Source organism: Cinclus cinclus, chromosome Z (genome assembly GCF_963662255.1).
Source record: "Cinclus cinclus chromosome Z, bCinCin1.1, whole genome shotgun sequence".
Classification (NCBI taxonomy): domain Eukaryota; kingdom Metazoa; phylum Chordata; class Aves; order Passeriformes; family Cinclidae; genus Cinclus; species Cinclus cinclus.
The window spans coordinates 52,988,210-53,012,721 of NC_085084.1; the positions used below are offsets into that span (position 1 = coordinate 52,988,210).

The following is a 24,512-nucleotide window of genomic DNA, read 5'->3' on the forward strand; positions in this document are numbered from 1 at the left end:
GTATACTTAGCTGAAGAGAACTTTCTGTCAACAATCAGTGTTTCATTGGCATTAATGTGCAGTAAAAGACAACGATGCATGACTCAATTAAACCACCAAATACTGCATTTAAATAACATTAACCCCTGACATTTTAGAAGAACAGTGCAGGATTTTAGCTGCATGACTCTTTTTAAGGTCAGTGCTTTAATATATACAGCTTCCCATCCCAAATGTCTGAAATAAATTTGTTTCAGTAAGCCAATTCAGAATGAAGCCTGAAACCAGGATTTATCTACTACTGCTAACATTGCAACTAAGATTTCTCCTATGCTATTGTTTACGGGAACAAATTTTATAAACTTTCAAATGGCATTGAGGTAGAAAAGGATTTAATATTTAATTCACAATTCTCTTGCCTTTATTTTGAAAATTACCTTGTGGACTGAGGTTTAATAAATATTTTCAAAAGCTTTTAAGTCAGCAAAAATCTCCAGTGCTGTATATATGAATGTCACAGGATGGAGTGCACCTTTGCGTTCCTCCCCATATGTGCTAGTAGAATCCCATGCATTAGAAGGACTTTATGTATGAAATCCTGATGGCAAGTCAACACAGTATACACTGAAAGTTACTGATTCATACAAAAGTTGCCCCCACTTATGCTGTGCACATGTGCCAGATTTTTAAGCCTAACAGCATTTTTCCTGTAACGTGTAGAAGGTACATGCCTTTCTTGTGCACAAGTACAGTATCTATGATGCTTGTTTCCACAGCTTTTAGGACCATACCATTATTGTGGACTAAACTATTCAGATATCGACAAATCAATAGCTAGTGGGCCTGCTATGTGCGTTAGCTGTATATCACACAAAAAGAAATATAATTATTTAAACATAATTAGCATTGCTTTATTTTTTAACAACCTCCCTATTACCATCATGCAGTGGAAGAGTAAAAAAAATTGTTTACCAAGAAAAAGGAAGGATACTTGTACAATAATGGTAACAGTACTTGTGCCTAAAATCTAATTTTAAATCTAATGATTTCTATTTTTTTAATTACTGACTTTTATGGAATTAGTCAAAAAAGAAGTCCAACCACTTATGAAGCTTTAGTTGGGCACATAAGAGCCATGAGAAGGCAATCTGATATCAGGAATAATTATTAGTACTATTAGCTTATAAAGAGACAGGAAGCTTGGTACAGTAGAGGAAGTAAATAAAGAACTGAAGAAAAATTATTCAGTGGATCTCCCTACCCCCTGCTGAGCATTCCTCGGAAACAATTTAGTTTTAAGACATTTCCTTGTATTTTTCTTTGTCCTTGCTCAATTTTATTCAGCAGACACTGGACACCAGAATAGCAGGCAAAGACTCAGTTTCATATGCATTGCTGAATGGCTGGTTTGTAAAGCACAGAACTGCAATACATAGAACTATATAAATTGCCCAAAATTCCTACATGATGCTCCCCATGACAGCGATCAGATCCATGTTAGCATGACAAACAGCACATCACCTTCCATCTCCCACTGAAGGACAATTTGAAGAGACCTAACTGAAAGTCACATCTAAATCTGTAAAACCAAAGTACCTATAAGAAATTTTTTTTGGTCTAAACTTTGTACATAAAGATGTTAAACAGTTTATGCAAAAATCACTGGCTCAGCTGAATACTCAGCAAAGAGGCAAGAAGACACTAAAACATTTTCTGAGTAAATACTGAGGTATATTTTTAGGCCATACAGAGTATGATACAAAATGATTGTCCAAAAATGATCAGATTACAAAGACAAAAGTGAAGTTAGACAAAATCTAGTAATGTCATACTGGGCAAGATTAAAAGATAGGAAAGAACTTCCTAACAGATTCCTTTGTTTGGATTTCAAGGCCAGGCAACAAAAAAATGGAGAGAGAAATGCTGAGTAAGCTTGGTGTTCCATCACCAGCAGTAGGAGAGGTGTTCTTCACATATAGATTTCATCCAAACTCTGTAGCTGCCAGGGGCTCTTTGGAGTTTCAGGAGAAAAATGCTACTAAAGCGATTTTTTATATCAGAAGAGAGTTTAAATATTTTTCAGGAGCTTAGTTATAGCACGTGAATTTATCTTAAAGCATTGGAAAATCTTTCAAGTACAGAATGACAGCAGAATGATCAGATGCTCTTGTAAGTTATCAAATCATCAGACTGAGCTAATTGACAGGTTATATAAAATATTGTCTTTCACTTAATCCAGGGCTTTAGCAGTGTTTGGAAACTTGGGAGAACCCTTTACAAAATAAAATGCCCCAGTTGTTGAGCAGGGAATTATGGACTAGATACATGGACAGTAAGTCAGTTGCAAAACTGCCTGAACTCAAAGCTCAAAGGATGGTTATCAGTGGCACAAAGTCCACTTGGAGGCCAGTCACTAGTGGTGTACCCCAGGGGTCAATACGGGGACCAATACTGTCTCATTACATTGTTAATGGCCTGGATGATGGGACCCAGTGCAAAATCCACAAGTTTTCAGATGATACTAAGATAGGAGAAGTAGTTGAGAAACCAGAAGGATTTGTAGAGGGACTTTTGAACAGACTGCAGAAGGCCTGATAGGAACTTGGTGAAATTCAAGAGAAGTAAGGCTGCTCTGCCTGGGGAGAACTACCTCCAGCAGCAGGAGAGGACAGGGACCTGAGACTGACTAGGGACCACCAGCTGTCTGGGGAGCAGTTTGGAATAAAAGTACCTGGAGGGTTCTTGGTCTTCCTGTTTACCAGGAGGCAAAAATGTACCCTTGGCAGCAAAGCAGGCCAACAGCCCTTTTGGGCTGCATCAGGAAGAGAGCTGCCGGCAAGTCAAGGGAGGCAATCTTTCCCCTCTAACCAGAACTGATGACTCTGCATTTGGAGTAATGGCTCCAGTCCAGAGCTCCCTAGCATGAGTGAGTCTGGTGAAGGACCAAAAAGATGACTAACAAAATGACTAAAGCATAATCTCTTCCCATAAGAGAAAAGGCTGAGAGAGCTGTGATTTTTTTAGCCTGTAGAAGACAAGGCTCAGGGAGATCTCACCAACTTGTGTAAATACCTGTAAAGAATATGGAGCCATACTATCCTCTGTGGTGCCCAGTGACAGGACAAGAGGCAATCTTCAGCAACCTGTTATAGCTGACTATATTCTAAGCAGGGGTGCTAGAACAGATGATCTTCAAGACCTTCAAACCTCAGCTCCCTTGGTTTAACTTTGTAAAGGCGTTCAAGATCTTTTACAATGGAGAATACTCCCATAAACATCTATCCAATTTGACAGGAAGTGAATTCTGCTGAATTTGCAAATAGTTGTGGGAGACAGGAACCAAAAAAATCTCTCTATACTACTAGTGTAGTAGGAATTGCTTACCACATGTGGAGTGATAATACAGTCAATCCAATAACCAAAATCTTTGCTGAGAAAGATATACATATGTGTGCACACAGGCACAAACACAACTTGTACTAACAGCTATAAAACCTACTGCAGGGAAAAGATAACGTATTACACAGTCTCTTTTCAGAGATGTGTTGTTTGGTGGGTAGATAAATTGAGACTGACCAGAAAGCCAATAATTTGTTGCACCACATTAAAAAACAATGGAGAGCATTTTAGCCCCACCAAATATGATCTTTCTTCTAAGGAAACTAGTTGTTCTTCTGGAGGAGTGCTGAGATGAAGCTGAGACTGCACTAGTTCCACAAGTGGAACTGGTCCTCTTCAAATTCCAGGCTCTAAAAATGAAAAGCTTCAAAAATAAGGATCAAGGTCTCAAGCTCTGTAATTTTCAAAGCAAGGCAGAGTAGACGGTATAAAACAAGATGCTCTTTTGAGAGCTACTGTTACTGTACTGCCTTGCCACATTCTACACAAGCATGATTTTTATGTGTCCCTAAAAATATAGGAAAGATATGGTTTGATAAGCTACAAACTATATTTGTAAACTGCTAACAGGGGAACTTCTACTTCTGTGGAATTTATCTCAAATTTCACTTCATCAAATGCAAGGAAAAGCAACTCAGGAGCATCAAACTAGATAATCCAGTTAACCACTCTCAGCTTCTTCACAATTTAAGACAGAGGAGATTTTGATTACAAATGGGACATCTGACAGCCAAATATAAGATATTTCGAAGTCCCTTCCAAATGGATAGCTTCTAAAAAAATAGTATGTAACTCATAGTTAGTCAATATTTAAATAGAATTAATGGGGTAGATGTAATCCTTCAATGAAAACTTACAAACTAATTCTTGTGAGAAATTATAGCTTGTTAGATCGTTCCTATTAACTAGTCAGTTTGCCATTGTTATGGTCCCTGTGAAATCACATAAACTGTAACTGGATTAACTGGAGGAGATACTCCTACTCTCAGTAAGGTATGGATTTCAGAAATAAATCCTTTTTCTGTCTCTACATGCCACATAGAGTAGCAGTGATGGGAAAGGGGACAAGTAAACTGCAAATCTTCAGCAATTTGAGACCACACAGCAAAAAATAGTCACTTTCTTTCTCAAAACTATACAGTACAACGAGAAAATACCTCAAAAAGTGCTTACACGCTTCTATATACAGTAGAGAAGAGAATGATCAGTGAGATATATTCTTTCATTCTTCGTATAATAGATATTTGACATTAAATTTGGAAGAGCAGAATACATTACTTGTGGTGCCTAATAAGAACAGTCACTACCATGATAGAGTGGAGCCAAGACACGTAGAGAAAAACAAAAACTTCCTTCTTTAGTATTCAAGACTAAATACATAAAGAAAAGCAATGTTCTTCCTCTATCAGATGACTCTTACATGTAGGAGTTCTTCAGATTTATTATTTGGCATTTCATGGCCCTGTAGTATTATAAACACATACATGTGCATCAAGGCTGTGAGCAACGGACTGCACAATAGAGGATACCTGAAAATTTGATACTACCTTAGACAAAAGGTCTGCCATTGAAAAATTTAAGGTATATTAGGAGTAGGAGCAGGCACTGATCTCTTGTCCATGCTGACCAGTGACAGGACCTGAGGGAATGGCCTGAAGTTGCATCAGGGGAGATTTAGGTTGGATACCAAGGAAAGTACGTTCACTCAGAGGGTGGCTGGGCACTGGACAGGCTCCCATGGGAAGCAGCCACAGCACCATCCTAAGAGAGTTCAAGAAGCATTTGGACAGTGCTCTCAGGCACATGGTATGACTCTTGGGGTGGTCCTCTGCAGGACTAGGATTTAGACTTGATGATCATTGTAGGTGTCTTGCAACTCAGGATATTCTGTGATTCTAGAGTACCTGAAAACAAGGGTAGTTGTAATATTTGTTCATTTTAAGTGATACATAATTTATGCAAATATTCTTTTCCATCCAAAATAGAATGGATGGAAAGTAGCAGTCATAAAGCTTTGAAATCGAATCCTACATTTGACATATCAGAATAAATTATAAATTCCATAATGCATAATATTATTTTTGTAGTGTATCACTGGCCCATACTGAGGAACAGTCTATTATATAGATTTTACATTCAATTTTTTTTTTCTCAAAAACTACACAGCACATCAAAAGTTAACAGCACTAGGGAGTTCTGTGATTAATATGAAAACAAATGGTGTATTAAAAAAATTCTTTTGTTTTTCATTTACAATGATGAAAATGCTAGGATTTAACCTTTAAGGGTTAAAGAGTTTAATCAATGTCAATGTCTGATCTTCTGAAGGCGATAAAGAACAGTCTGTCTAGCGATACCCAGCAGAACATCACTTTGTCAAGCCACAAAGCACCCAAAAGCTTGTCAAGTAAGTTACCAGAAACCTCTTTGTGGTTAGAACTCAGCTCCTTCCTGCTTGACCTATTATTTGATATTTGACCACTTGGTTGCAAGACACTTGCTCTTTCCAGCTGAAATGTCACTGGGGCATCTTGTCAGCTCCCCGACATCTCGGCCTGACATACAATTTTACTTTTGTGTGCTACAAGGCAGAAAATGCAGGGCAATGGCCTTGCTTTAAATTCTGTCAGCATCAAAGATGGGCGTCACTCTTGGGTCCTACCAACAACAGCAAAAAAGGAGTCTTATTTGAAGGTCAAAACAGCCATTACTTTTTAGTCTTTCAGTTTAAACTAAATACATTACCTGCAACACTGGTTTGGGAATTATCCTTATAAAGTATATAAACATATCATCATAAATCCTCCCTCCACAACTGTTCTTCTTTCTTATGAAATGCAGACTTGATAAAAGGGTGAGTTTTCGGCGCCTGCAGGGACCAGATTCAGTGGTTAACTTAACTTGTTCAAATAGGCAAGTGGTATCATGTAGCTTTACAAGGAGCAACCTGACCTTCTCACATTGACCAGCAGTGACATTATTGTGCAGGAAGAGAAGCAGTCACATCATTTCTGTTTTGCACAACCTGCTTAAAGTTTGCAACTAAATGCTTGTCTTCAGTTGAGCTGACAAGAGAAAAGAGGGGGCTCAGTGAACCATGGCAGTGCTGCCATGAAATGACAGGAATCATTGGCATACATTTCAAATAGCTCTCTCAATCCTATTAAAGTATTGCAGTCCTGCTTTAAAATAGACAAGTATGAAACAACTTTGATAGATAGAGACTAAAATGGCTTATTGATTTTTTTTTTTAAGTCTGAGGAAAATTACCCAAAATGTGTCATTCTTTAACATTTAAAAATATACTACATAAAAAATGAACAACTGCAATAAATAAAAGTTTAAAGAAATAACTGCTTCAGTATGCAAAACTGACAAGTGCAGAAATGTGAACATACAAATGCACATTTTCATAAAACCACAAAATTAATGTCAAAAAATACAAATGCTGAACTACAATTCAAAGATAGTAAAAAAATTACACTTTAATTGCATCATTTTACATTAATGTAATTTTTCCCTTCTAGAAGATTATTAGTACTAGGAATCTGAAAATCCATTTTCCATTGTTCTTCTGGGATTGGATTTGACATCCAGGCTGAAGAAACAGATTGAAGACAGAGAACTGCCTCTGTTTTGCATAACACTGTAGGATGTGTCAGGTTGGAGCTTGCAATGCCAAAAAGTCTGGGATAGAACTCTGGTCAGGCTGAATTTCTAGCTTGGAGCCATGCTGATGTTTGAACTACCTCTTGTTTCCTGTAATGATAAATAAATAAATAAATAAAAACAAAGCAAAAAGAGAATCTACATTTACTGTTAAATTCCTTTCACAAAGGCATGTATATGAAGCATTTGCAAGTGTGTGCTTCTTGTTTTAAACACTTACTTTGGTACCTGAGAACCAATAGTTATATTTAATAAAAAGAAACAATGGATGTTTTCTCAGGTATTTTGCCTGAGTATGTATTAGAAAAAAATAACCTACTGTATTTGAAATGCTGCAAATACTCACAGAGAACTTTTACCTCTTCTTCATTACAATTACCAGATTTCTTTTTTTATCTAATAATGAAACTTTTTCCACAGTCTCCCTGTCACTGTTACTAGGAAACACATACCATGCTAACCAAGGAAAGCATTTGTTTAAGTATATTTTATCATCAATTGAAATTAAAAACTTAATATTCTTCAAATGTTAGCCTGTAAGAAAATAGCCAGAAAATATACACTGAATGTATATTGATGGGAACATGATTCATATTTCAATGAGTCTGAACATGCAGTCAAACAGATATAAAGGTTAGACTAGTTAAAACTGAACATTAAGGAACTTCCAGCACCAAAACATCAAATATAGTACTTTGACAGATTATGGATAATATCAGTATATCAATACTAATAATTCTTAAAAAGATGGTAAAGAAAGACATTCTGTATTTCCTTAAACAAATAAAAGAAAATTCAATGCTACGTTGGTCTTCTGCCCTTTACCAATGCACTATATGGTGTGAAAATAACAAAAATTTCATCAGGTCTTATAATATATGAAAGCATCACATGTGAAGTATAATTATGGAATAAAAAATTAACACATGGAATGACCATTACAGTATCTTTGAGGTTTAGAACACTCTCTCTTCAGCATTTAAGGAAGAGTATACATGCATATATAAGCCCATACATGTTGAGACATAAACCCACATATATAGACACACAAGCTGGAGAGAGGATGAAGGATGTGTGTATACTCATATTTCAACAAATCCAGTCTCAATCATATGAAGACACATTCATGAATGATTCTCCTTTCCTCTGTTACCATTGCTGAAGAAAAAATCAATTGTTGCCTCTAAAACATACAACAGCTCCCTTTGATATGGACTCTTTTGATTTCTTGATTCACCACAAGCTATACTGTAGCCACTGTAAACTACTAGGTTATGTTAGACCTTCATTAAGAACTCATATAGTAGCAAATTTAGATGACTGTCTCAAGTACATATTTACAATGAGGTAGAGCCCTGAGTTTCTCTAAATTACAGGCCTGACAAGGATGAGATAACCAGCAAGTAAGTAAGATCTGTAACACTTCAGTTTTTCAGTCCTTCTGGGCTCAACTTTCTACCAAATGAGAACCACCAAAAAGCCAATGCACAAATAAGATGTCAGTGTACCAACAGACCTGAAATGAGACCTCAGTGAAGGCTAATACACCAATTAACAGCCTGTTCTTTATACAGCTGTTCTTTAATCAGCTGACCACACACAAAATTCTCTCTAAAATAAGAATCATTCATTAAAACCATTACAACAATATTGAAATAGGAAAACAACTTCTGATGTTCTTAAAAAGCGTCCATATGTAAAAAAAAAAATAAAAAAAATCAATAACCTGTAAGCTACAAATGGGTTTCACTCTGGATAACAAATATTGAGGACAAATTTAAACATATTGGTTTGTACTGCTTTCAACACCTCAATTAATCAGCATACCACAATGAATAAAAAATCTCATGCTATCATTACACTCATGTATTACTTTTTTCCAAGCTGTAGAGAGGTTTCTTTCTTTTAAGAAATATGGCATCAAAATTCCAGTAAAGTGATATGAAATCAGATTTCCTTTGAGAGTTGCAAAAAAAAAAGTATGAAACTTAATGATTGGCAGCAAGTCAATAGACTATGTTACAGTAAAAGCTTCAATGTTGGGGGAAAAAAAGCGCTCTGGTTTAGTTACCCAGACTCTGTGCTGTACTTCTTAAAAAGAACAGAGTACTAGTCATTGAACAGAAGGGAAATCAGATTTAATAGCAATATGATTGATATAAAAAACAATTTTTCGTTCTTAATTCTAAGAACTGTTTTGATCCAATTTCTTTATATACCCTCACGATGAATAAAAAAATAGTATTCTAATGGTTATAGGTTAGAAGAAAAAATATTCAGAACTGTTATAATATTAATTTTCTGGACACATAACTTTACAGAGGAATTTTAAAGGCAGTTATAATCTCCTCAACAGACCTCTTTCATCATTATAATATTTAGACATCTTTCTAAAATATGTTTTAAATTGACAAACTCAAACAACTATGCCAGAGCTGTGGTGATAATCCATCATATAAATATGCATTTAGGTAATTTTAAAAAGAGGAATTTATCTGAAATAAGGTGTCTGTTCAGGTAAATCTTTAGCACAGCACTTTTATTTACCCGATAAGCCATACACAACTGGATCTGAACTGTTATACTTCACCATGTAAATAAGTATCTAGGACACATACGTCTGGCAAAAACATGCTTTGAAAATATTTATGTAATATAGTAATTGCTCATGTCCTGTGCACATTTTTTAAAGTTTGATTGCCTAATTTTACAAAAAATGTTTTCTCAAAGATGAAATATGAAAAGTTAGTCTATATTATGGAATAATTGCTTTCTAAACCTTAGCTACCTTAAGCAATTTTTTATTAGACATGAAAAAGATTTCTACAACAGTTCTCTGTGGTTACCCTGTGACTAACCTACAGTCAAATTTAAAATCTAGTTTAAAGGTTGTCTCATGATATATGAGCTGTTTTATCAGTAAAACTCATTTATAAAACTCATTTATAGTGGGTTGCTTTATTATGATGATGTCGTGATGGAATATTTTCATACCAACTTTATTATACCCTTATATTATGTTTTTATTGCAACGTCAGCCAACCCAAAAGCATCACGTTGTGATCAAAGATGCCCATTTTGCTTTTGCATATCCATTATTTGTGGAATAAATGCACAGTTGGATACTTGAAATTAGAAGACTATGCATGTGTTATGACAGTGCTGCAGATAATTATCTGTTACAATATACCTGTTACAAAATAAACTGTTACAAGTAAACCATTTATCTTCAATTGCAGGAGACAAATCTACAGCTGAAGCTGCAAATTAGTCAGAACAGTTTCAGCCTTCAAAATCTACACAAAGATCATTTTACTGGACAATTTCTACAGCTTTTCAATTTCCTTCAGGTATGTATGTTATTATAAAAACTTCTTCCACTTCTCAGGTTTTCCATCACTAATTTTTGTCACTTCAAGTGCTTTCAAATACTCAATTTCAAAACACAGTAGCCCAAACTTCTCTTCTGCTTTATTCTGACATGTAACATGCTACCTTATTAAAACATGCATCAGAATAATAAATAATGATAAGATTCTTGTGCATTAAGGCTTCTGGGTTATGCATGCAATAAAAACTGGCTTCAATGGAGGTAAAAAAGCTATGAAACTGCTTAGAATCAGAAAAGACCAAATAATAGACAAAGATAAAGATTAATACTGAACACAAGTTATGACAGTTCCCTACCTGTGTGATGATGTAGGTGTAATAACAAGTTCAGTGTTATACCTCAATGTAAATGAAACAAAACTGTTGAATTACAAAGCCAAAATGTGATAGATAATTTGCCAGAATACAGGAAACTTAGGTGTGTCAGGATGCCTGTCAGTAAACAGACAATGCAGGAGGAAGAAAAAACTGTAGTTTCTTCAGAATTCTAGCGACCCCTAAAATCTCTGGAAAGGAAGCAGCAGTTTCTCAAGAGCAGAAATAATTTTAAGTTAAGCACAGATGCAGAGAATGCGGGGGGAAAGAGAGAAACAGGCAATACATTTCTCCACAATTTATTTCTGATACTCACTCCTCTTAGCCCAACTCCAGAACGTACAAATACACAGTAATACCAGCAGACAGCAAACCAACTGGCTAATACTGTTTTCAGTTTCTCCCACCTAAGCTATCCTTGTAGTTTGCATCATTTCACTGCTGCAATATCAATTCCATTAAGTATTAAAAAAAGAACCACTGTCTTCAACAACCATTTTACAGCACTTACGTGGAAACCCTATATCCCTATAGAAAAAGATGTACATTGTCAGGTCACCCACAACCTCCTACTCAGATTGCTATTTCTAAAACTGAGTTGCTTTTTTCTATTTTTGTTGTTGTTGTTTGTTGTTGTTGTTTGTTTGGTGGGATTATTTTTGTTCATTTTCTTGTTGGTTGGTCTTTTTGGGTTTGGTTTGGGGTTTTTTTTCTGTTAAAAGTAGCTCTAAGAGCTATTTTTTACTTTCAGTGAAATAATCAAATAAAATGCTACAAGCCAGTATTTAAAATGTAAAGTATTACTTGTGGATGGATGTCAGTGCAATACGGTGCTAGTTACAAACTTTTCCAAAAGCAGGAATTGTATGACCAAAACTGGAAAGTTTGCTTCCCATGTCAGTGATCTTGCAATTCGGTATGCTGAGGCCGTAGGACTAAATTGGTGCTCTGACACAATGTAAGAAAACAGTAACATCTGGTATAAATTTTAATTGTCAGCACTCCTGCCTGGATTGTACAAACAATTTGCTATCAGAGAATAATTCAATGGGCTGCCAACTCATTCCGTATTAAGTCAGAAAGGTAGACACACAACACACTTTGGGTGCTGCTATCCAACAATACTAATGGCTTTTTTCATTATCAAGAATTCCCTCTTCCAGTTTCAGGAGTTTTTAAACAAATATGAGTCTGTAATATTGGGAAATGACAATTTTTTCTTACTTTCTGAATGCTCTAGCATTTAATTCATTCAGTGAAATCACACTCAGGAGGCTCAATTAAAAGCATTTAAGAGAAATATTTCATTATATATTGTATTTGTTTTTCTAAAAGAAAATCCTGTTTCATTCAAACACACTTAAACCTGGTATGTTTGAAGAATACACAGGATTGGATGGATTATCATGCCAAATGAACACTTTATCTTCAATGTTTCATTTGCTTCAAGACAATAACCCAGTTCTGCATTGCTAATTTTGATGTTTTCTAAAAGTTTTGGCCAAATTCCACACACAGCCTATACTGTAAGCCTTGGTTCCAGATGCTTCATTGGAACACACAGGGAAGTTTTCCATTTTTAGGTCAAATTCTCTGCACTGCACTGCACTGTTGATACCAAAATATTAGACAAACAAAGCCATGCTCTTTTTTCATGGTGAAATGATTGGTCTGTTTTGATTTTAATCCAAGTTTCTAAATTCTTGAATACTTAGTACTTTTAAAACTTTCAGTACTTTAGAACTTTAGCTCTTAGTACTTTTTGCCCATGATACCTAACACTGTCTTTTCACTTTCTCAGGAATGGAAGCAATTTATTTAAAATATAAATAAAAATTACTAATTTATTTTGAATCTGGGGGGCCAACCCAAATGACTGTTGCTTTACTTTGTGTTGCATGATGCAAAAAACACTGAAAGGTACACTACACTATTACTATTATGACAGTACTCTGTGTTTCACAGCAGTGTGTAAGATCATCCCTGCCTTTAACTGATGCCTCTCTTGCTTGCAAGGATGGCTTTCCTTCTATGTGACTTTTCCCCCAGCTTCTCATTGCTTTAAATCAGCATGCCACTCATGGATCCCTCTTGGCACTGCATTTCTTTCTATCAAGAAGGGGAGAAGAGGACTACAATCAGAGACTAAAAGACTCACAGTGTCATGCTACGGGACCACCAGCTCACAAAACAGTCTCCCCCTACTTAGCCTTTTCTTCTGGGGAAACAGTCCCTATTCCACCAGTTAAAGTGTCAAACTTCATAATTTCGTGAGATATGTATTCAGCCATCATCCAAATTCCTATCCAGTGTGACTGTCTGACGTAAGCCTTCAAAGTTTCATCTGAGTTACATGTATACTGCTGCTCTAGCAGAAAAGGGAAAGAAGTGTATTTACATTCATTTTGCCAAACATTAGCATCTTCTGTCCAATCATTTGAATGCAGAAGTGTTAGGAGAAAACAGCTTAGAGAACAAGGGTTGACACATACAGTGTGAAATCTTAAGGTGCTTGAATGCAATGAGGGAGAAAGTGAGACAGAACCACGTTTCATCTCCCTAACTGTGCTACAGTCCACATGAACTTTGTGACAGGTCTCTGTCTCTCAGCCACACTTCACTAGCTTCTGCTGACATTCAGCTGTCAGACAGCAACTCTTTACCATGCCCCTAACATGCTCTACAGCTTCACCCAATTAACTCGCTTTCACTTGACATTGCAGCAAAAAGCTTCATAATAGGTGGTCAAGGTGCACGGTGTCTGCTTGCCCTCAAACTGCTCACGCACAGCAAAACGCTACCTTCCCTTTTTGTCTGTTTGCGACGAACCGGCACAACTACAGTTTAGGCATTCTGCTACTAAATTGAACAAGGACAGTGGACCTTTACCAGCAGTGCATTTATCTCTTACCAAAAACTATCCTAGAGCTAGTAATAACAGCAATTTTGGGGAAAAAAAAAGAAATTACACTGATTTGGTAAAATAGTTCAATCATTTTATATTTAACAAAAATACACTGCAACAGCAATTTGGCTTCAAGAGGAAAGAAGGGAAAAAGTTAATTTATTTACAACAGCAGCACTTAACAATATAGAGGAAGGTCTGCAAACAATGAAAGTGTTTTTATGACTCAGTTTTCTTGCATTAAAAAATCTTTAGGTATTCAGAAGATTATTTTTTCCTATGTATTTCTGCCAAATACACAATATTTTTAGAAATATGGGTCTATGTAGCTGATAAAACAAATTATCTATTAAAAATATGGAAATCAACATTTTAGGATTGACTTGATAGCTTATAGAAAAATAAGACCAAACACACAACTCATTGTTAAGTTTGCTGACAGATGCCTTGAGAATACTTACTCACTAATTCTCTCAAGTATATTTCTATATAAATATATGGAGTAGATCAGAAAAGTACCTTAAAAAGTCATTATATGCATAATAAGTACTGGTTATGCTCAAGCTCTCTTTGCTTAAGAGGATGGATTGAGCACTGGACAATGAAATTATGAATGCCACTATAGAAAATACTTTCTAGTGGCCTTATGGGTTTCAACTACCACAGTTCCAACAAGATGGGGCTCAAAAGACTATCCACATAGCCCAGAGATTCTGGTTTGCTAAACTACAGCAAGCTCACATAGGTTATGTAATCTATTTTCTTTCCAACCATATCTACAGGGAAAAGTCCCCTTGAGGTTCTCTTTAAAAATCCTTGCAAGGGCATTTTTTCAACAAAAGAAATTTTATTTTCACAAAGAGAAGGAGACATTGAGACTGTAGAAATTAGAAGCTCAGGATAAGTCCTAAGCATGAAGTAAGGAAAACAAGAAAGGAAATACATTGATTAAGATGTAAAGCAGACTCCTCTCATGACAGGAAGTTATGGGAAGAACATGGAACCAACTTCTTTTTATGAAAGGTGGTGAAAAACAGCAAATCATAAAGAATTGGAACTCACATACCCCTGGAAGCTGCTGCTAATGCAAAGGTGAATAGTTCTGCAGCAATGAAAAAAAAAGTGAACACCTCACTCATATTCCATGTAGGAAAATGGCATTACTCAGAATTAAAATGAAGTGTCAGGGACATGTATGGCCTCATAGTGAGTATTATAACTGTAGATCTTGTAAGTGTACAAATGTTATTTTCGTTCACTAGGTATTGAGATTATAATCTGGCATAGTTTGTAATCCTGAAATAAGGGAAATGCTGATGTCAAGATTTGACAGCATTTAGTATCCATTACTGAGGAGTAGATTAAAGTTCACTCTTTGGAGACAACAGAACTAGGACCATAAACTAGAAACAGACATGGTTTGTGCAACCTATCCGCACCTTTTTGAAAAACAGACTGACTGGAATCTCATATACAAAATACAAACACTTGCATTTTGAGTGAGAACATCTGCACAGTTGCATTAGTGTATAGGCTAATGTGAATTTCAGGTAATCTAAATAACTGTATTAAACTGAATAATCTCTTTAAAAAGATCCTCTAGTGACAGAGCAAAGAATGACTGACTTGTAGCACATGTTTAGAAGTGAACTAGTGTTACTGCCAATTTAAAATTCTCAAAATGAAGGCTTATTATTCAAATCATTGAGGTATTAGAAGAACAAAGGGTTCCATCCTTTTAGCACTGGCCAATGCATGTAGATTTTCTGGACAACCCACTGCAGACGCACAGGCTGCTACCTACTAGCCAAAATCCTGATAAGGGCTCCATCCCACTCCACCATAAATCAGATTATAGAAAGATTCACCAGGAAGATGTACATTTGGCTCCCTGCAGGTTTTTGTTTGCTTATTCAAGGAAAAGTACTTTAATGTTCATTGATCTCCAGTAAAACTTAGCTGAAGTAACTTCAGAAGGGAATTATTCCTTCTCCCACAGATTACATGCAAGATCTGAAGCACTGTATCTTCAACGGAATTCTAAAAGGCAATTTTACACCAGTAATGATCAGGGAAAACAGTAGGCTTTCCAGCAATATTGCCTATGAAATATCAGAATAGCCTAGGATATCTGAATAGCCTAGGAAAAATATTTCAGGCTCTATTTCAGATGATGGTTAATATTTAGGTCTTCTGTAAATTCAAGACCCAAATTACATTAACTGGGCAAGGAATCAACCTTATCAGTTAAAAACAACTTCAGTGTGGGTGAGCTAGGTTTACTGTCTCTGTCAGCTTTGGCCAAATCTATATACGCAATTATATTTCAGACTGAAATTAAATAAAAAATTATAATAATTACTTGAACAGAACTTTTTATGCTTACTAAATTCATGAGCATAGCCTCCAAGAATTGCTCTTAGCTCACGTACTAGATCACCTCTTTCTGTGAGACTGAGTATGCAACTCAAGTGAGCCCACTAGGCAAATGGAGCTAATAATTCCTGCATGCCAATCATATTTTAGATTATTAGATATTTTTAAAATGCTGATGGAATTTCATACTTTCATATATATTTAAGCAAACTGTGTGTTCTGAAAGCAAAGTTAAAAACAACAAAAACTCCACAAACAAAAACAGACACTATCACCACATACTACAAACAAAACAGCCAAAACCCCAGAAACCACCAACACGTACAACACTCCAAACTTTCATCAGGTATGCTGTCCTGGTTTACACTACAACATACATATTCTATTACCATTTGAGAAGGGTGATCATCCTCATCTCTGTGGGAAATGTCTTCTGTTGATGGGCCATAGCTGATAAGGGTGATCATCCTTATCTGTGTGGGAAGTATCTTCTGTTAATGGGCCATTGAGTCCTACTGTATAACTGATAAGATTACATCATCCCATTGGGAGATGCTCCAGCCAGGAGGACGAGCCAAGCCTTTCCTACCTAGATAAAAACTGAGGTTTAGAATGCCAAAGGCAGCCTTTTCCCACTGGATTCCAGAGGAAGAACCAGGTTTTTATCCACATCATCGCTGGACCCTTTGGAGGAAAACTGCACCAGCACCCTGACTGGCAGGGTATCAGGTTGTATTCTGACTCTGTCAGTGGTTTTATTTTTATTATTGCATGTATTTTGTTTTTTCTTTTTTTTTCCTCTTCCCTATTAAAAATTGTATTACTGACTTGAAGTCTCACTGGTTTTGCTGTTCAAACCAGTACATATGCAAAATTTCTATTAGAAGACTCATGAAGAATATAGCGGAAGATTTGGAAAAGTGTTTTTTAGCTTTTTGGTTTGCAAACCCAGAAAGGTGATTTTCTAAAACAACCCAACCAAAACCCCAAAATAGGAATGTTTCAGTAATTTTGTGTGCTTTGTATGTACATTCCAGAATGATACCTTGAAGTCCTTTACTCAGAGCTCCCACTGAGACTACAGTCTTCTAAAACATCTCATATTTAAAGCAGAGCAAACTTCAGTAAGTTACTAAATTAAACTCAAAATGCTTAAAGCAATAGGATGTTTTGACATACACAAATTAAAATTAAACTGGATGACCTGATCTGTCAGGAAACCTGGAAAAGCCCTGGTTAAGTTACAATGTTTAATGCTCAGACTCCCAAAAGAATGCAATGGATTTAACAGACCTTGCGAAAAGAAACTTGATGTCACACAGGCTTTGAAAGCGTAACAGGCCTCTGATCATAAGCATATAAGCTTATAGGATACATCATCATACAAGATGATCCTTCTGTGATCAAAGGAGATGCTCAGCACTAACAAAAGCTGAAAAATTAGTGAATTATTTCATTACTGCGATTCTGAAACTGTTTATGTCAAATTATCTGCATCACCTAGATAGGATAAAAGTCTTTCAAAGTACTGGTGAATATGCAAATTTAAGAGAGGTGAGTATTTTAATGCCAGGTTTGTGGCAACATTTACTGAGTCTACTATGAGTTTACGGGTCAATTTCAGTTAAGACCCAAAGGTGTGATGTCTTAAATCAGTGTGGCTTTTAAGAATTCAATAGATGTCTCTCTGAAAAAAGGAATTCCTATTGGAATTCAAGGAGTTACACCATCTGAAAAGGATGAAATGGCATTGGTGAATCTTCATAATGTCACTGCTTTCCTAATATCATCATAGCCACACTATTTGTGACTGTATTTTTAGTAAATTTTATTACTCACTGTTTTAAAGGTACCCTTCCTTCCACCACGAGGAACTGAAAAGAAAAAGGTGTGAATTGATTGCTTGAGAAAAAGAGGCTCCTTTCTTTCCAACAAGTGGCAGTTCTAAAACAAGTAAAAAAATCCCCCTAATTTTTGTAAAATAGGGAAGTGAAATTACAGTTTAAGAAGCACACTTCTTTCTAAATCCCTTTCTTTAACTGAATTTTAAAATAAACTGAAGAAAACAAATGTTATTTGAATAATCAAGATCATTATCATAATAACATCCTTTAAGCTGACAGCAAAGCTCTTTACCCTATGGAGTGCCTATTTCCCATTTTAAAAAAAATTGTTCAATGATTAGTTTATTCAACAGGTCAAACTGCTTCACAGAGTTCAGTCTCTGGAGAAAACTGGTCCTCACTGTGATCAGCTAGAAATACTGTACCTTTTCTACATAATGCGGTTTTCATAGGATTGAAGTTTTTATACATAAGCTAGAAACAACAAACAAACACACATATTTACCATGATGAGTAAATATTAAACAGAGTGTCTTAAATACGTAAGACCCAACCATAATTAAGATGAAGATGTAATTTGCTGTCTGTATTCCCTTAAATTATGTCAACATTACAGGAATAAAATTATATGTTAAGAATAATATTATGCTTTGTGCACTAATTGAATTTCCTGTCTTTCTATCTCTGCAAGTCACACTCTAATATATTTGAAAGGTTTGGTTTTCCTTCATTTCTCACATTAACTTTTATGCTTATAGTACAAAATGCAAGCAAATGGAAGTAGTCAAATGTATTTATTTTTACAAGAAATATGTTACTCTACTGCAAACATGTCACAGAAAGGAACACTAAGAGATTTTTTTTCAACATCGAAAAGAATGGAAACATGCACAATTATAGGAGAAGGCAGAGGAAAAGATCATTAACAAGCCAACAGGATAACAATCGGATTTCATAAATTCTAGAAAGATGCAAAATAAAGTTGACTGGTTTGCAGCTACCCCTCTTTACTGGAATCACTATCTCCCTTTAGCCTGAAGACGATCCACCCTCTCCTGTGTGGACTAGTGAGGTTAGTTCTGATAGTAAAACTTGCTGGGGGACCTAGGATAGAGACAATACCCAGCCTTGTGCTCCCATGACCTTCCCAGTCTGTGCACCAGAAGCAGAAACTAAGAGGAGACAGAGCATCAGACATTGTTGTCTCCTGTGGAGGGAAGGCTGACTTCTAGCTGGCACCAAATCATCTGGTGGTGGGGCTATGACTGCCTCTCTGCCAGAGGGAAATACAAACCTCCTAACATGAGATTTTGCTTTACAAAACTTAAAGTGTGTGTGTGTACATATGTATGGATTTTTAAAAATTATTATATTTCTTAATGGGTGCCTGTAGTATTAGCCATGCTACATTACAAGCGCATGCTGCGCATACACACATTTCTAGGCAAGCTGAGAAACAGACAGGCTCTTGGCAACACTGCCCTAGGTCATACTCTAATAATTTTTTTCCCCTGTGATCTAGGCAGTGAGCTAGTATTATAAAGTAAACAAAAGCAGCAAAAACAACAACAAAAATTGTCTATTATCTATCATCCTGATCAAGTGATTCACAGGATGCATCTACACAAAGTTAGTATCTGAAGATCAGCATTGAATTTTCTCCTTATAAAGAGTGCTTTACATACTTAGCTTGAAACATAAAACCAAACAGGTGTGAAAACAAGAAAATAATTATCCACAACAGTATAACTTGCAGGATCTAAATTTAAAATGTCAAGAAAATATCAGGAAGATGACAGACTAGATTGCATGGATTCACTCACCATTTAAGCATCTATGCTAGACTCATTCAGGCACAGCTATGCTTTAATCCCCTCCAAAAATTTCTCAGCAAATTCAGAGTCTCAGAACAAACAGACATTCCCTTTATGTTTAACCCACAGTTTAGTAGGGAATAATAGAAGCTTCCTGGCTCTCTTTCTTGAAATAACTTCTTCAAAAGGGAGGAGGAAGCACCTTCTGGCCTGAGTAAAAGTCCTTGAGTCTGGAAAGAAGTGAATTTGTCTGCCTTTGTAGAAAATATTCCTTTTCTTCTATAAAGACAGTAAAATTGTGTCCTTGGCTCTGTTCTTTTGTAAAAACTTTTTTCCCAGGGTTAAATGTCCTGGTCTATAATATCCAGTTCTCGAAATAACAGCCTACCTAGCACTCCCAATACTTTCATTTCTACTGCACCATTAACAATATATGTAGTAATATATGAATGTTTCTTTTAATTTTATGTCCTGGAAATGCTCCTTTGATAGATGTAGGAAGAAAGCAAAAGAAACATCAGTGTGTATCCAACAGGAAGCAAATGTATGTGGCTGATGAATAAAACTCATTGTGTATTACCAATGAAACACATTTCAAAAGACTAGTGCAGAGGTGTCTAATAAGGAAAAAACCATCACATGGTACCCTCCTGACTTACAGTTGCCCTCCACAGCAACTAGGGCATTTTTGAAACACTTTTTTCAGGCAACCCCACCTAGTATTTGCAAAGAAAATAGACAACTAGCTCGTTCCAGTATTCCTCCTTTGAAAACTGAACAAAATAAAGCGTAGGCATCCACTGCCTTGCTCTTCACTAATCTGCTGCAGGCAGAGAATGAATGCATGATGATTTTTCACAGGACAAACTTGAACCAACATTTTAGACTTGCTTCCTTATCCAAATCATTAGTTTCTCAAAATCCATTTTCAGTTAGTTGCTCCTGAAGGTACAATTGTTGCACTGGCCTGCATTTAGGGTAAGAGACGAATACAGCTTTTGCTTCCAAGTGTCTTGTTTTCAGTCCTGGGAACTGAGGATCCTTGTTTCTGAGCTGGTAGTTCCAGTACCTCACTAGAAACACATTTCTAATGCCATAGAAATGCAAACCATGAAGGAAAAGAAAAAGGAAAGGAGATTACCTTCCTGGAGACATGCCCCTCCTTTTTTGTGACTTAGCCAATGACTTGAAAGATTTGTGCTTAACAGCAGAACATACCTGCAGTCATTTAGGAACTTCATGGTTTCCATTAAACCACACAGGATGGACATTTGGAATTTCATAGCAAAGTGAAGTGACAATGTAGATCTTACTTTTCCAGAGTACCGACCTCTGCTGAGAGTTAACACCCACACACATTCTCTCACATTCCTTAGCCAATTCATGTCTTTAAGGAGAGCTGAAGAACAGATCAAACAAAGAAAAAAACCAAACCAAAACAAAAAAAAATCCCACAAAACCCAAACCAACCCCACTTAAGCCTCTTTCTTAAGCACTTGAAAGTAAAATGCTAGAAGTGGAAATGCAATGTTTAAATGCAGCACTCTTTCTGTCCATCTACAGTGTTTACAGCATTAACCCTGCAACTGAAAAACTGAATTATTGGAAACCACCTAATTACCCAAACATTTACCTCTCTGCAGGTGTAAATACACGGGCCTAATAAGCCTTCCTACTGTGAAAGCAGTTACTTAAATTATATTAAAATATTAAAAACTATTTAATGAGCTTTTTTCCCCTAAAGTAAATTGAGTGTGTGCCTTAACCTGCTTCAGGCAAAGGAAGTTCTGAACATATTGGTTTTGAAACTAGCCATTATTTCCCATGTTGCAAAAATGGCAATTTTATTTCCCAACAGCAAATGAAACTGTCAGGAAAATTTAGATGCAATAAAATTGGGTGGTTAAACCAACATGCTGGATTTGGAATAAAACTGAATTAAAGGAATTAAAATTAAGCTTTATGTCAGTCAAACTTTAGAAAAAACTATTTGAAATGGGGGAGGGGGATGTGTTGGAGTAGGGTTTTTTTTGCAAAAGTTAGGTTTTGGACTTGGTAAGGTCCACCCATAACTACCCATTTTATGTCCATCAACTGTGTCACATTTGAAATTTGTGCAGCAAAAAATATTTTGCATAAAATGTGTTGCTTCTGGCAACATTTCTGCCTAAATAAAAAGTTGTCAGGCAGTGTGTGACTTTAGTGGTATGGAGTCTTAAAATGGTGGCTTCAGTCCAAAGCTAGCTAATAACGGCTGACATGCACTGGAATCTTGAGGCCTAAATCAACATTGTTTTCACAGCTGTAATTAAGCCACCTAATCAGAAGCACATTTTGACGGGACAGTTTCTGGAAGCCAGACATTACAATTTCTTATGCCTGGAGCGCAGTGGCTCATGAGAGGTCCTCATTTAATTTCAAGGTTTTTTTTAAAAAAAGGCTGTAAAATGAAAAGAGTATAAAAAAAGCAGCGTATGGCTGTTGAAATGAAGCAGGCCTATGTGTTCATGCCTTGACTAACCCTGCATCCCACCCTCCTTCGGCTCTCTGCCAAGTCCCCAGTTCTCAAGTGGCAGCTACACACAGTGAGATTAAGGTCTTCTGCCAAAGTCAACAGATGAGCTGGTCTGAACTGGCTCTCTGTGTGTTCTGATTGTAAATTGTGCTGGTGATGATTAGAGAACTCTAACACAGGATGTCAACTCTTAAAACTGTCCAGAGAAAATATTTTATTTATTTTTTTAAAGCTCAGGAAATTTTTTTAAACTTCTTTTGTGGCTTGGTACATAGTGTTGTGTCTGTAACTTTCAGATGATTCAAACATGAATTCACACAAATCAAGCAACTGTATTATTTAAAACTAATTATTTATATTTATATTTAAATATATTTTAGACCCATACTCTCATTGGGTGTACTTCCCTCATTTAGGAATGTTTACATAGCAGTGCTGCTGCAGAATGCAACTTCTCTGACTAGCACAATACAGCAGTCTTGTGCTACTTCCACCTGCTATGGGGAAGACAGCCCCAAAATTCAGACTATCAACTACTTTTGTTGTATGATTATCAGCTTGGGAGGTTGTCATACCCGCTTCAACAGCTACACTGTTTTGTATTTTTTCTGGAGCATAGCTATATTGGTCACTTTAACATAAACTTTCAACCCCAGAAGCCACTGTAAAACTATCAATATGAAGGCAACAGTCACTGGGGTCTGATTACGTTTTGTTCTGCACTTTAATTGCATATGGATTCTATTAACTGAACCTTTTGCCTTATAGGCAACATTTTAATCAAATTACTATAATTTTCAAATATGTTACAACAGTCTGACAAGTTTAAAGTTCACATACCTAGAATATTGAGTATCAAAAAAATTTTTGCATAGAAAAGGAAGCATTCTTTACAAAACAGCAAATGTGCTGTTGGATTACTGTAACTCCTTTTTACAACGGTACCCTAAGTTGCAGAATGTGATTTTTAATATAAGTTGTTGTTGTTGTTAGTAGTAGTAGTATTAGTAGTAGTAGCAGCAGCATTAGTATTATTCTAAACTATATGATTTATATAGTTTGGTTGGTTTGGTTACAACTATTAGTTGTGTAAGCAGTACCATGTGACCAAGTGATCACTTGCATTATGATACGTGCATTCCTTGGCTACGCAGTAAGGCTGGCAAGTGATGCCCAATTACTTAAAGCCAGAAAAGAAATACAAATATTTCAATAAAAACATAATTTTTGGGAGATATTTCTGCTTGGTGGATTCAGTCTCACTGAGACATTAAACTTAGCAAATCTTACAAATAGAGTTTTCTGTTTTCATTTGTCTGATAAATCTATACTTTCATGTCTATGACCCTCTCAATAGGTGGGAAATCTTCCTTGTGCACCTGTCAGATTTTTCGTTATTTACTATCACTTCAGGAACCTTCACATGTTCCACAGCAACTAAACACTGGTAAATAACAATACGGAGCTAAGTTATGATTACTGAAGTCCATATTTACTGAATTCTGCCCAAGACTATTTCCAGGAAAACACATCAAGACAGAGACTAACAATAAAAATAGAAAGTCTAACTGCTTTTTGCAAAGCAATTTAAGAATGAGTTATCTCCGTATCCTTCACAAAACAAATTCAAATGTGCATAAGACTACAAGAAGTAGTGAAAAAGCCATGGAGAGTGTGCTGGTTTTGCATGACTTGGTTTTTGGTAATGGAGGGGCCACAGAGGTGGCCTCTCTCTGAGAAGCTGCTGGAAGCTTCCACCATGTCTGGTAGAGCCAAGCCCTGATGGCTTTGCAGATGGACATGCTGCTGGCCAAAGCTGGGTTGGCCACACCTCTGTGATGGCCTATTTAGGAAGAAAATCAAAACAAAGCGGGACACTTAATTTCAATTAGAGAAGAAGAGGAGATGAGAACATGGCAACACCAAGGTCAGTGCAGAAGGAGGGGCAGGAGCTGCTACAAGCGCTGGAGCTGCAATTCCTCTGCAGGCTGTGGTGAGACCATGGTGCAGCAGCTGTCCCCCTGCAGCCATGGGGATCCATGGGGGATGAGATATACACCCACAGCCCTTGGCAGTCCATGGGGGATGCAGAGATCCACCCACAGCCCATAGGGATCCATGGGGGATGCAGAGATCCACCCACAGCCCATAGGGATCCATGGGGGATGCAGAGATCCACCCACAGCCCACAGGGATCCATGGGGAATGCAAAGATCCACCCACAGCCCATGGGGATCCATGGGGGATGCAGAGATCCACCCACAGCCCATGGGGATCCATGGGGGATGCAGAGATCCACCCACAGC

The 24,512-nt window shown here is 36.6% G+C and overlaps 1 protein-coding gene across 1 annotated transcript in view; it reads right to left on the bottom strand.

Annotated features, from left to right (window-relative positions):
* Nucleotides 1-7,035: 7,035 nt before the first annotated feature.
* CCDC171 (coiled-coil domain containing 171) overlaps nt 7,036-24,512 on the bottom strand; it is a 165,349-nt gene continuing 147,872 nt past the window's right edge. The window contains exon 24 of the mRNA XM_062512985.1: nt 7,036-7,137. Within this exon, the coding sequence (XP_062368969.1) occupies nt 7,124-7,137 (14 nt within the window). The 3' untranslated portion in view covers nt 7,036-7,123. The remainder of the gene's footprint in view (nt 7,138-24,512) is intronic.